Source organism: Lontra canadensis, unplaced genomic scaffold (genome assembly GCF_010015895.1).
Source record: "Lontra canadensis isolate GAN:19392208 unplaced genomic scaffold, GSC_riverotter_1.0 scaffold20, whole genome shotgun sequence".
NCBI lineage: Eukaryota > Metazoa > Chordata > Mammalia > Carnivora > Mustelidae > Lontra > Lontra canadensis.
Window position 1 is genome coordinate 17,056,585 of NW_022631014.1, and position 14,987 is coordinate 17,071,571.

A 14,987-nucleotide genomic window follows, 5' to 3' on the forward strand; every position below is an offset into this window, starting at 1 on the left:
AAGTGGTCACCTCTGCAAATTCACAGAGCTGCTATCCAGCATTTCACTGAGATTTCACAAGTGCGTGCGCGCGTGTGCGCGCGCGCGCGCACACACACACACACACACACACACACACACACAATGTGTTCTTCATAGATTCTGATATATAGAGTGTCAAACCCAACTGTTTGAATATGAAACTACTGGATAAACACCCACAATAAAATTAATCACCTCTAAACCAAGAGGTGAATCTTAGATTGTACCAGGAGCAGAGAAACTGATGAACAATGTGGATGGAGGCTTAACGTCCACAATGCCATCCACCAGCATGACTGGCTTTTGGCAGGTAAAATCTCTTTTTAAAGTCTAAACAATCTGTTGTAAACCATTTTTTTTTCTGTTTCCAGAAACTCAACAGGCTTTACAAGCTATCATTGATCAGAAAATTTTCATACACGATTCAAGTCAAAGTAGTCCTTCAACGCTTCACACGATGGATCTGGCTGTGTCTGTTATACAGCTTGACTACATAAGTCAAACTCTTCTCAGGCATCCTTCAAAATATACAACACTGTCAGCCCATACTCTGAGGTGCTTTGGCCCGGACATACTTCTCTATCAAACTGGGCCTTAGAAAAATTTCTAGAAGCAAAAACCTGCCATGTGTATCATGGATTTTTCCCCCTAGACAGGTTTCTATGATGAACTTGAATGAAACAAGGAAAAAGCTCCACTTTTTCATCAATATTATTACAATTCCCAAACTCCCAGAAGTGTCCCCGTATGACATCACACAAGATGGAAACAGCAAAATTCCCAACTTCTCCTGAGGTTTGTCCTTCTGCCAACTTTGATTAAACAAGTGTGGGAGTGTTCTATCTGTGCTAGACACACTGAATGTGGATGATTTCTCAATAATCCCCCTCCTTCTTTAAAAAACTGATAGAGCAAAGGTACATGAGTTTTTCAGATACCTTTCACGGTATCCTTCTATGGATGGTTCTTTGTTTCCGATGCCCTTCCAAGACTCAAGGAGTTGTCATGCAATGTTGACATGGAAATGATGCAAGATTTAGTTCAACAGGATTACCAAAGCCTCCTGCCTTCTCTTTAGGTGGTTAGAAATGTGAAATAGAAATTTAAAATATAGCCTTACAAACCATTTGTTGCCCTTTTACAGCTTATTTTTCAATATCTAACAATTGCTTGAGACAATCCTGTACAAATGAAATAGTACAGCTTTCAATAAGAAGACTGGCTTTCAAGCAAGGTTCTTCCATTTACAGATGATATGATTCTGAGTAGTGTAGTTCTTACTTAACATGACTGTTACACGATAAAAGCAATGTATCATTTAATTGGAACTGATAATAGACCCATACACACAACTCAGGGTATGTGGGGTCCAAAGGCTGTAACTGCATGTCTTATTGCTATTAACTGTTTAGTAGAATTTGGAGATTTTTTTCTGATCCACTGAAAAGAGGAAAAGAGAAAAATAGAAAGAAACAAGATCATGCAGGTACCAGTATTTCCTTCTGTGTGTGGGTGAATATGTTGATGGGCAGTAAATAATAGCACATTTTAATAATTGCTAGGCTTTGAAATTTCGATGATACCACAGCTCTTGAGGATCAAACCGAAACTCTTCACCTAAACAGACCTAATTCTACATGCCACTGCAAAGAGTGGTCTGTTCCAGGACCTCTGCACACCTTGGGGGATCTTTTCTGCTCTTGGCATACCTAGCCCAAGAATGCCCTGTGATTCCTCTTCCCAATCAGAGTTCTATCTGTGGTCCATCGTCTTCCAGAAAACCTCATTAAGACACTCTACATTCCCTGGATCCTTTTCTCTTTTAAAATTCCTGAAGCCTAAGGAATAGCATGGAGGACATCAGGAGAAGGAAGGGAAAAATGAAGGTGTGGAGGAATCGGAAGGGGAGATGAACCATGAGAAACTATGGACTCTGGGAATGAAACTGAGAATTCTTAGGATGGGTGAGCCTGGTGATGGGTATTAAGGAGGGCATGTATAGCATGGAGCACTGGGTGTTATATGTAAACAATGAATCATGGAAGACTATATAAAAAACTAATGATGTACTGTTTGGTGACTAATATCACATAATAAAAGTTATTAAAAAATAAAGTTAATTTGGGAAAAGTGAAAAAAAAATGAAATAAAATTCATGAAGCCTCATTTGTACCACACATTTGGCTGCTTTGGAACATTGTCCTGGTCTGTTACTCAACCCACAAAGATTTGTGTGCCTTCTACCTGCCAGGCTCTCATGCTGCAAATGGGAGTTGAAGAAGACGGGGAGGGTCCCTGTCCTTGAGCATTCACTTCCTATTAGTTGGTCACTAATTCAGGCACGTGGCAGATGTTGGAGTCAAACGCTGTGTAAGACTCACCCAGCTTGTTGGGTGCACAATCATGACATTCAGCCACACAGTGCTCTTCCACTCCTTACTTCTGTCACCTCATGGCCTGCTCGTTCCTCCTCCTCACTCAAGAAAGTTGTGTCACCTGGATTAGTCTCCCCCTCCAAACTTTTGCCATCAACCTGGTCACTTCAGGATATGTGCACTTGCCTTTTAGTCCTATGCCTTCCTCAGATAGACCTCAGCCTCCTATGCCCACGTTCACCATCCAATGGCTCCACCTCGCAAACCACTACTGCAAACATCTTTTCCCCTAAACAAAATGTTTTCTGCTAAGTACCCTTATGGAGACAGTTCTTCAGCTTTACCAGGTACTTCTAGCTGACTGACCTCTCCATTTTCTTCCCACCATCTACAGCTCCTTTCTGTCTTTCTTTCCTGTATCCACAATAATCCACTATCCACATTAACCTATCATTTTCATTTTTACATTTTAAATATACTACACTCCATTACCCTTGCATCTGTCCCAAACCCCTGGAAGACTCCCCAGCCCAGAAAGAACCTGACCATCTGCTTTCCTCATGTCTGCACACATGAGGTTGAGTATGGCTGGAGCAAAACACACAATGGGCTGGTCAGAAGTATACCAGTCAATGATTAGAACCAAGTTCAAAAGCCTGGGTCTCCAACTTCTGTAATATCTGTTGCACAAATCTCTTCCAACATCCAACTCTCTTGTTATAAGCACTTGACCCTTACCCAACTTTACCTAGAAAGGGAAGACACAGAATTAACCGGGTTGCATCATCCACTCCCAAGCACAGGCTCACCTACAGTTAAAGTCTCCTTCTTCCCTTTGGTGCCACAGGACTTCTCCTCCTCCTGATACATGTGGACTCGGATAGGTTCCTTGCTCTGAAAGTCATATGCAGAACCTGGCGAGCACCCCATCCTGGATAATGGGTCCTCAACAAATCACATTTGCTTCCATTGGTTTCTCTTTATAACTCAGAGACTGAGTTGCTGGGGATCCCAAGGGAGCTTAGCAGTCGTCTCCATGAACTAGCTTTATGGGAAAATGCTGGGGCTTGATAACTTAAAGGATACAAGTGAACAAATAAGGCAGGAGGAAAGAATGAAAAAATGAGGGAGGCAGGAGCTCCGGTGTGTGTTCTTGGGAACAGCCAGTCTCTGTCTTGCTCACAGTGAGAGGCATTATGGAAGGATGCAATGAATACAAATGTGTTTTGCAGAGGCTAGGATCGGCAATGATTTAAGAATTCAAAGCCACAAACACCAGACACTGGTTTATCAAATTTATCAGTTTCTAAACACTTGGTGTATCAAAGAAATACTCTGGCAGTCACTGAGAGAATAAAAACATGTATCTCTGTGAGACTCCATGCTAGCCATTTCCTTCACATGGAGGCCACCATCCCCACACCTTTTCACGTTAGTAATTCTTTTTCATCTTTTACCCTCCTGCCTTTATTTCTTGTTCTCTGTGAAGCTTTTTCCAAACCCTAGAGCTAGTGGCTCCTCGCCAACAGGTGAACTGGTCAGACTTGTATCATGGTACTGTTATCAACACTCGTGCATTCATCATCCCCACTAAGCAATCTGCCCGATCCACCATCACGTTCCCCCACCCAGCTTAATTCCCAAGAATCCAGCACATGCCTGTGGAATGAATGAAGGAAGGATGAGACCTCCTTCTCTTTATAAAGGTCATGTGGTATTCTGTACACCTTGGCAATCTCTTCACTGTGGTCAGTACTCTGTGCTGACCAGTCAAGCTCTGCTTGCTCCTACCTGGCTAAAGAAAGACTGTGCCCCACAGCGAACCCTTTAGGTCCACTTGGCCGCTCACCTGGCTTGCTGGCAGACGCAGCAGATCCACACCTTCTCGCGCTTCTGGTAGGAGCAGCAGCTCTTGCAGACGTTGAACGTGCAGTCGGCACACCTGCGCTTGGTGTTGACCAGGAAGGTGAAAGGCGAGCAGCAGCGCATGCAGCAGTGCTCCACAAATTTCTGGTGCTTCGAGAGGATGCTGCACTTGCTGCCTTCCTCTGCCAGCTTCTGTTTCATCTCGCTGGGCAGCCGGGAGGAGAAGAAACAGCACATCGCGTCAGGACACACTCTCCATAAAGCACCCCCACCGCCTCCCAGGGCCTCCCACAGGCCAAGACACCATGGAGAATCTTCCCACAAAATGATAAACTCTGAAACACCAATGGCTTGACGTGATATCCAGAGAGGAACCCTAATAGTGGATTAATTTTTGTGCACTTCTGCATGTCACGTTTTCTATGAGAAATCCCATGAGACTTATTATGTTTGAGACAATAGATTGAGACACAAACTATTATAAAAACTAAGCACACCCTTGAAAAATAAAACCTTTAACTTAATTAATGCCTTTTTAAAGGAGCGAGAGACCATCTATGCTCAAACATTAATCCCCGCAATAGCCCTGCTGGGAATAGGATAAATGCAGCCCTGGTCCTATTTAACATCCCCCGGAAATGAAAGCACCCAGGGATTTTAAAAGCTTTCAAATCAACATAAGTCAATAAAGATTCTCTGGGTAATGTGCAAATCCAAAGCACTAGTGATTCAGAACTGGATCAAAGACAATCCCTTCTTCCAAGAGTTCATGGTCATACCAGGCATATGGCCAGCCATATTAATGCAAAACAGCACCACTGCACGGGCTTCTCTCTCCACTCAGGGAGAAGGAACAAGAACCCTGAGAGACAAGGATACCCTGAAGAGAATGAGTTTCCTTAGAAAAATCGACTGGAAGTAACCAAGTTCCTCTGACCTGGCAAATTTGAGATGTTTTTCCTGCTACAAAAATGGATGCCTACAAGCAATAACAGCCAAATAATTGATTTTTTTCCCACACCCAGTTTGTGACTGCAGTGCATCCCAGATCAATCTGGGATGCATATGGCAAATTCTTTCCCCCAGTTTGCAATTTATTTTTGTATGCTGCAAAAAATGTACTGAATTCATTTATCAGTTCTAGTAGGTTTTTTTTTTTTTTTTTTGCAGAGTCCCTAGGGTTTTCTCTATATAGTTTTTAACAAATTTTTAAAAATACATTTAAAAAAGTAAAGCTCACTTACTTTTTTTTGTGCTGCATCATTTTTAAAATTTTTTTATTTTTATTTATATTTTAAATTTCTTTTCAGTGATCCAGAATTCATTGTTTATGCACCACATCCAGTGCTCCATGCAATACGTGCCTCCTTTTTTTTTTTTTTTTTTTAAATTTTGGGGATGTTGAGAGAGGTTAGGACTAGCAGGCACTTTTCTTTTTTTAAGATATTATTTGTCTATTTATTTGACAGATCACAAGTAGGCAGAGAGGCAGGCAGAGAGAGAGAGGGAAGCAGGCTCCCTGCTGAGCAAAGAGCCCAATGCAGGGCTCCATCCCAGGACCCCGAGATCATGATCTGAGCCGAAGGCAGCAGCTTTAACCCACTGAGCCACCCAGGTGCCCCATTACGTGCCCTCCTTAATACCTACCACCAGGTTCACCCAACCCCCAACCCCCCGCCCCTCCAAAACCCTCAAACTGTTTTTCAGAGTCCACAGTCTCTCATGCCCATTTACTTTTAATGTTTATTCTTTTCTAACATATGCATTTAAGGCCATAAAATTCTCCACATATCCCTTTCACTGCACCCCACAGGTTTTCAATCAGATCATTTTTATTGGGTGTTATATACAACTAATGAATCATTGAAGACTACATCAAAAACTAATGACGTACTATATGCTGGCTAACTGAATATAACAAAAATTCTTAAGCTTGAAATTTCCACATATAGAACTTTTGTTACTGATTTTGCTTTTGATTTTACATTCTCATCAGAGAAGAGAGTCTGGAAGAAATGAGTTCTCTGGTACTTGTTGAGACTTGCAAAATAGCCCACTACATGATCAATTTTTGTGAAGTCCCATGTGTGTTTGAAAAGAATATTTTCTCTCTATCTCTTGAGAACAAAACATTGAATTCTCCCATTCTCCCATCTATCTATGGGATAGATATCCCATAGATATATATAATTTCTATTCAGTTCTAGTTCATTTTTACTTTTATGTTTTTAAGACTATAATGTAAGGTGCATCAAATATCCTAAGTTAATAAATGTTATGTTCTTATTGAAATATTCCTTTTGTGATCACATAAAACCCTCTCTATCCCTAATAATGCTTTTTTGTCTTCAAGTCTGTCTTATATTTATAGTCTATATTAGTTATTTTTATACTCGTTATTTTTAAATTGATGGTGTGCCAGGGTATAGCTTTTTATACCTGAATCTTCACTTTCAACACTTGTATTGTGTTTCATATAGGGATGTTATAAGCAGAACGTAGCTGAATTTGCTATTTTCACGCTGTACGAGAATTCCTTTTACCATGTTTAAGTTTAAACCATTTATATTGAGCTTGCTAATATATTTGCGTATGTGCTGCCGAAGCAAGCACTAGATTACTAATACATTTGGATTTATTTCTACTGTTATTTAATGTTTTCTATTTACCATGTTCTTTGTTTCCTCTTTTTCTCCTTTCCTACTTTCTATTAGATTGATATTCTTCATTCTCTTTTCTTTTCTGAGTATGATTTGACATTTGTTCTTTTTCATTTCTTCTAGAGGTTGACATGCATATTGGGATTAATATCTATTGTTAATGGCTTTCTTCTCATTAACAACGTAAGTGTTAATTCCTTCTGATGTTCTACGTTATTACTGACAGTATTTTGGTTCAATCTTACAAAATGGTTCTTAATATTGTTTAACTGTAGTTTTAGCACCCCACATGATGCAGTATGGGACCTGCTCTCAGACAAAAAGCCCGAACACAGGAATTCTACTGCCATTTCCTTCCTCCAAGTATCAACATCCCTCCTGTATCTCCTGGATTTGGTCGCAAATGGGGTGCTGTGCAGTAACCATTTTTTGTCTTGTGTCCAGAAGGTGTACTTTTTATCTGTAGGCGGGTTGGTCCAATAGGAGCTTGCTTAGCTGTCAGCAGAAGCAAAATTCATTTATTATTTTTAAGTTGACATTTATCCACACGTACCAATTTATTTGTTCATCAGCGCGTCTTGCTTCTAACGTTTCCTCTTCTTTAATTTTTTTTTTTCTGAACTCCTTCTGGCAATTCTCCCCACAAGAAAAACTCTAGCAACCTTTATTCACTGAAAATGTCTATCTCATCCTTATGTTGGAATGATGCTTTCAAGGCGTACAGAATCCTAAGTTGGCAGTTCCTTTCCAAAGGTACCAGATAATACCGAAGGGAGTAGTCCATGTTTTTTTTTTTTTTTCCTGATATCGAATGTAATGTGAAGTTTGTCAGTTTGATTATTCCTTTGCAGGGAATTTCACTTTTCTTGCTGGCTACTTGTAAGAGTGTTTTGTTTGTTTATTTGGTGTTTGTTTGTTTGTTTGTTATTTTTAGTGTTCTGTTCGGTGTTCACTAAAAAATGTGTAAGTGGGGATTTGTTTGCATTGTTCTTCTTGGAACTCTTGGTAATTTTTTAAGACTTTCATTAATTCTAAGCAATTCCCCAATTATAACTTTGAATACTGTCCTCCGCTGTATTTTCTCTAATCACTCCTTCTGGAATTCTACGTCAAGGCTTCCCTGTTTTTCCACACCTCCTAATCTTTCTGTCACGTCTGTATGTCTGAGATAGATTCAGGACACGTGCTTTGGTTCTAGCTCCTGGTTTAGAAATTCTTTCCTCATTCATGTTTTCTTCACTCTTTAAATGTTTTTAAATTTAACGGACTTTAATTTTCATTTCCAGAAGTTGTATGATTTGTTTCCACTAAAGTCTGCCTGTCCTTCTCTCTTTGGTGCCATTCAATTCTGGTTCCTATTCATTCTCTTATATTTCTTTTTTACCCATTTTATCTTATTTTAAGATTTTTATTTATTTATTTGACAGACAGAGATCACAAGTAGGCAGAGAGGCAGGCAGAGAGAGAGGGAGGAAGCAGGCTCACTGCTGAGCCAAAAGCCCGATGCGGGGCTCGATCCCAGGACCCTGGGATCATGACCTGAGCGGAAAGCAGAGGCCTTAACCCACTAAGCCACCCAGGTGCCCCTCTTTTTTACCCATTTTAAATAGACTTCCTTTATATCCTCTTCCTGGTTCTTACATTATCTTAAATTCTTAGAAGGGGTGTTAATTCTTTTACCGGGTGTGTCTCTTACGTATTGTTCAAGGTGGGTTCTTTCTTTTATGGCTTACCATTTTTTAAAAAAGATTTTATTTATTTATTTCACAGACAGAGATCACAAGTAGGCAGAGAGGCAGGCAGAGAGAGAGGGGAGGAAGCAGGCTCCCTGGCGAGCAGAGAGCCCGATGCAGGGCTTAATGCAGGGCTCGATCCCAGGACCCTGGGATCATGACCTGAGTTGAAGGCAAAGGCTTTAACCCACTGAGCCACCCAGGCGCCCCTGGTTTACCATTTTTGAATGAGGTGCCCTTCAGCCTGGCTTGCTCTTCCCACAAGTGCATTTGTTCTGTGCAAGGGCTGCAGAGAGCAAGCCAGCTATGCATTTGTCTTCACACGGCACCACAGAGGGGTTATCAATTCCAGACCAGTTTCACATTTGTGTCTTAGCTTGGAAAATCCTGTATCACACAAGTAATAGGATTTGGATTTCCAATCCCATGTGTACTGCAGGATTGGGACTTTGAGCTTTGATCCCTAATGGGAGGCTTATTTTCTTCCACCCAGGGCTCCAGGCAAAATCACCTGCTTTCTAGCTCCCCAAAGCCAGTGAGTAGAAATTTTCTAGGTGTCCCCTTTCACTAAAAGTGAAAGCTTCCAATACCGAACACTGTACAGGTGTCTCATTCTCAGCTTGCCCTTAGAAGGCTCAAACCACCTCTCCTGCCCCCACACAGAAATTAACACTTCAGCCACGAGCCAGCAGAGACTCTTCCTTCTCTATGTGACCATGCTGATGACTTGGCTTTACCTCCCTCTTTATTTCCATCCTGAGGAGTATCCCTTTCTTACTTTTCCCAGTGACTTAAAAAAAAATTGAGATATAATCCACATGCCATAACATTTTCCCTTTTAAATTGTACAATTCCATGGTTTTTAGTACATTCACAAAGTTGTCTAGCCACCAGTACTAACCAGTTCCAGAACATTTTCATCATCCTCAAAGGAAACCCCCCATGTTGGCCTCCCCACCCAGTCCCTGCCAACCCAGGCCACTCATGTACTTCCTGTTTCTATGGCTTGGCCTATCCTGGACATTTCATATACATGAAATCATACCCAATACATTATCTTTTGTGTCTGGCTTCTTTCTTTCTTTGCATATGTTCAGCATTCATCTATAATGTAGCATGTATTAACATGTAATTCCTTTTTGCTGCCAGATAATCCTCCATTTATGGATATACCATATTTTATTTATCCATTCACCAATTGGTGGACATCAGGGCTGTTTCTACTTTTTGGTTATTATGAATAATGCTGCTATGAACACTCATGAGCAAGTTTTTGTGTGGACGTGTTTTCAATTCCAGGAATGGAATTACTGGGTCCTATGATAATGCTGTGTTTAAGCTTTTAAGGACCTGCTAGACTGTCTTCCAAAAGACGGTACCATTTTATATCATCAAGAGCAAAACATGAGGGTTCCAATTTCTCCACACCCTCACCAACACTTGCTAGTGTCTGTCTTTTCAATTATTGCCATTCTAGAGAATATGAGGAGGCTACCTCATTGTGGTATTGATTGCATTTCCCTAATGGCGAATAATGTTGAGCACTTTTTCATGTACTTATTGGCCACTGGCATATTTTCTTTGGAGAAAAGTTTATTCAAACCTTTTGCATATTTTAAAATTAGATTACTTATCTTTGTTAATGTTGTGTTGTCTGAGTTATTTATGTATTCTGGACACAAGTCCCTTACCAGATACATGGTTTACAAATATTAAATCTTATGTTTTATTAGTGTATTTAGTACAAAGAAGGATTGCATTAGCTCATCCTAGCCCACTACTAGAATTGGGAATCTATGTATGGTTTTATAACTTCATTTTTCACTTAACAACAATATTGTAAAACATCTTTCCATGACAATTCAGGTGTGTTTGCAGCATTAACTTTCAAGGTGTCCTGAGCTGGCTTAAACATCTGATGATATATATGAGCAGGGCTAACTGCTCTGCATAGCACTGCCCAATACTTACTTGTTGCTTGAGCATTGGGGAGCAAGGAGAGGCTGAATCCAGAGTTAGAAGGGGAAGCTACATCAGGCCAGCTCATAATTTAGACTTGGCTGAACAAAACATTTACAGGGAAACAGGACAGAGGTTTCCCCCCCCCCCCCTTAAGGCATGAAGATGTTGTTCTCCAATCTCTCAGATTTAGAGCAGGAGATGAGCTAAGTCATTGACAGCTCTGACACCTGTAAACAACATAAGAACAGCCTCAGCAATTGACCGGCTTCTATTGATATTTCAGGGCCACTAAATTAAATGGGATAAACATCCAGGAAGGAAAGTCTTTGGGGATCAAAAGAGCTCTGTGAAGTCAATCCACAGGATCACTTGAGCACTATGAGTGTTTTTTCCTGACACACAAGGCTGCAAATTCCAGGGACATTTAAAACCGAGTATCTAATAATAAAACTGTACCAACCCCTCCAGAATTTGTTCCAAGCAAATGGAGTGTTTTGAATCAGAGGTTCAGGAGAGGAATAGCATGGCCTTCTTTTGAACCATCTCTTATTTATCAGATTCTATGTCCAGGCAGAGTGAGAAGCATACCCCCACTGAGCAGGGAGCCAGATGCAGGATTGGATCCTGGGACTGGGATCATGACCTGAGCTGAAGGCAGACACCTAACCGACTGAGCCATCCAGGTGCCCCTCATTGTGGTTTTGAGTTGCATGTTCCAAGTGACTAATGATTGCAATGGACATCTGAAAAACCTATCGACATTTCATGGTTTCTTGGTCCACTGCCATGCCAACTCTGATTGACTGGTAGTGGGTAAAGCACCGTGGGTTGAGAGGATGTACACAGGCTCAATGGAGCCAGAGAGTCATGATAAGTTAGCAGTGTCTGCCACAGGTGTAGCAGGGAGAAGTGATGGCACATGTCACTTGTTTGCTATCAAAGAGACAGTAATTCTGATCCATACCTGTGTAGCACCACTTCATGGTCATAGACACTATTGCTTAGATTGCCAATTATTCACTCAATTGAGCACCTACTATCCTAGGCATGAGGAGCAGAAAGAAAACAAGACATAGTGCCTGTAAAGACATGTCCTATAAAAATTGGTATGTTATACATCATTTTTTAAATTTAAATTTTACTTAGTAACATACAGGGCAAAACTGGTTTCTGGAGTAGAATTCTGTGATTCATCACGTACATACAACACTCAGTGCTCATCCACGTGCCCTTCATAATACCCACCATCCATCTAGCCCAACCCCCACTCAACATCCCTCCATCAACCCTCAGCTTGTTCTCTATCATTTGGAGTCTTTTATGGCTTGTTTCTCCTTCCCCTTTTTTTCTTATCCTCTTTCTCAGATGTTCATCTGTTTTCTTTCATGAATTCCACATATGAGTGAGATCATATGAGATCATTTCTCTGACTGACTTATTTCACTTAGCATAAAACTCTCTAGCTCCGTCCATGTTGTTGCAAATGACAAGATTTCATTGTTTTGATGGTTAATATTCCATTGTATATATTATATACCACATCTTCTTTATCCATTCATCAATCAATGGACATTTAAGCGCTCTCCATAGTTTGGCTATTGTTCATAAGGCTGCTATAAACATATCACTCTGAGTCTGTATTTTTGTAACCTTTGAGTAAATACCTAGTAATGCAATTACTGGATAATGGGTTAATGGATAGTAGGGTAGCTCTACTTTTAACTTTTTGAGGAACCTCCAAACTGTTCTCCAGAGTGGCTGTACCAGTTTGCATTCCCACCAACAATGCAAGAAGGTTCCCCTTTCTCCACATCCTTGCCAACAACTGTTGTCTCTTATGTTATTAATTTTAGCTATTCTTACAGGGGTACGGTGGTATCTTATCATAGTTTTGATTTGTGTTTCCCTGAGGATGAGTGATATTAAGCATCTTTTATGTATCTGTAAGCCATCTAATGTCTTCTTTGGAAAAGTGTTTGTTCATGTCTTCTGTCCATTTCTTAACTAGATTATACACATCATCATTTTATAAAGGAGAAATAACAGCACCTAGTATATAAAAACAATTGCTTTAGTCCCCTCTCCCAGGTATTGGCTGTTGGAACTATGCATCTTTCTTGTTTTTCCATAAACATAAAACTTTGTTTTATGTAACAAAGAGGGCTGGAAGCCTGGAGACCCTCTGGCCTACTGGTGTTGGTTTGGCTTTGCCAATGGGAGGTATTTGTGTGAGACTGGAAAGTGGGAGGGAGACACCATCTTCCCGTTTCATGCTTCAGTAGAAGCAGGCAACTGTGGGTAAATGGGGCTCCTTGGTCCCCTCTTGGCGATGGGGGCTCCTTCAGCAGCAATAGGGCAACAGCCATGAAATGCAGGCCTGTGGAATCTGAGTTACACTTTTTCTCCTTTTCTCCCCCACCCCTAAAGGCAGAAGCAGCTCCTGTGGTTACTGATCTCTGGAACATCTTGTTCTTCCTGCTGCTTTATCATCCCTTCCAATACTTCTCTAGCCAATTCCTGAATTTAAAAACCTCAGTATGAAATATTAAAAGAGCTTCTGTTTTGATGGGACCCTGACTGACACATTTTCAAAGAAAAGTCACATAATATCATATTCAAAGATTATCTGAAGTTCCCATTCCATCTGACCTTGACATCAGCTCTCTTGACCACTCTGCTCTCTGGTTACCAGAGATTCCCGTGGAGCTATGGTTTTCTATCCAGATTAATTCATGTTGCATTATGTCTTCTGCAGAGTTTGTTCCTTATTCCTCATCTTGTTTTCATTCCCGCTTGAGAAGTTGAGTCCCATGTGTGTCACAAATTGCAGTGCACATGCTACTTGTCCTCACACCTTTGGTTCCATCTGCTCTCCTAAGCTTCAGATGAGGGTTTGGAGTAGTCGAGGTCTCTAGGTTGCCATCTTATGTGGGACCAATCTACAACAGTCTAAGGTTATAGGTATTATTTCCATCCCCAGATCTTTCCCCAAAGAGCACTAAATTCTGTCCCGAGGCCTCTCTGAATCCTAAAAGGAATCCCCAACTCTTCCCTTTTTCTTATTTTTGTTTGTGATTGCACATCAAATCCTACCCATTTAGCATAATGACACCCCTTAAACACTTCTCCCCTTAGCTCAGTCCCTCACCATCAGCATCCACAACACTGCAGCAGACTCTTCTCCAAGCCACCTGTGACAATTCATGCAGAATGACCAGCCTGGAAAATTCATGGTTGCCCTTCATCACTTCTTAGAAAGGTGTGATGATGACTCTGACTGTATGGCACTCCCTTGAGCACATTCTTCCTCCTTTTCTCCTTACCAGCACATTTCTCCTCCTTTTCCTTCCAGATTCACTTCAAATGTCCCCTTCTCTATCGTGTTTCCAGTACTGCCAGGCATAACTAGCACTTTGTGCCTAACTCTCTCGTGGCACTCATTACACTGAACCGTAATCATTTGTTCATGTGCCTTCTACAGAACAATGAATTCCTCAGAGAGGAGGACAGGGGTGGCCTCCTTTCTCCCCAACACACAAGGCCAGGCCTGGATTGCCAGGGTGTACTATTTCTTTCAGTCAAGTTCAGTCAATGGGCTGGGGATTAGAGTAAAACAAGAGCATTGGCCAGATGAATATAAAAACCTCCTAATAGTCAGTTGCTTAGGAATCTACCATTATGGAAAACCCATATGCAAAACGACCAAACACTTGACCAACTCTTATTTTGCACGGTAAATTTTGGTCATGCTAAGCAAGACATTCTGCCTTCTGTTTCTGAAAATTTACCAAAGATAAAGCACCAAAGGAAAGTTAAAAGGAGAATTCAAACACATATAATGAGGGAACAGGATTCTTCTTTTTTATTTCTTAATAAGAGATAAATATAATATTTCAGATTCTGGAATGTTCTTATTCATCATTCAAATACTAATACATGCAAATAAAAATTTCTCTGTGGCTGAGCACAGGCACCATTTCCAGAGCCGGTCAAACCTGCAGGCTGTGGCATCCACACAAACAGACACTTATTCCCTGCAGAATTTTCTTCCTGCTGTTGGGCTTGTTGATATAGATCTGACCTTGAACAAGCAAACTCTCCCATGAGAAGTGGAGCTGTCATCACTCTCCAGGCTGTTGTGAATGAAACAGAAATGTTCCAGACTTCATTTTCGCATTTACTGGGGATGGACGCTAAGAAAATCTCTACACTGCAGACGACATCCATATTCTGACATTTAATGCATCATGTATTGTATGTGAACACCTACTTTAATTCTATTAATATTTGATTTCTCCATCTAGAAGAAGTCACTGTATAGGTCAGCCTGTGGAGAGATACCAAATTTCACTGGTGATGTAGCATAGCTG

At 40.9% G+C, this 14,987-nt stretch overlaps 1 protein-coding gene across 1 annotated transcript in view; it reads right to left on the bottom strand.

Annotated features, from left to right (window-relative positions):
- Positions 1–14,987, bottom strand: part of MYRIP (myosin VIIA and Rab interacting protein) — a 374,614-nt gene that overhangs the window by 212,335 nt on the left and 147,292 nt on the right. Inside the window, exon 3 of the mRNA XM_032861130.1 lies at positions 4,246–4,467. Coding sequence (XP_032717021.1) covers positions 4,246–4,467 — 222 coding nt within the window. The remainder of the gene's footprint in view (positions 1–4,245; positions 4,468–14,987) is intronic.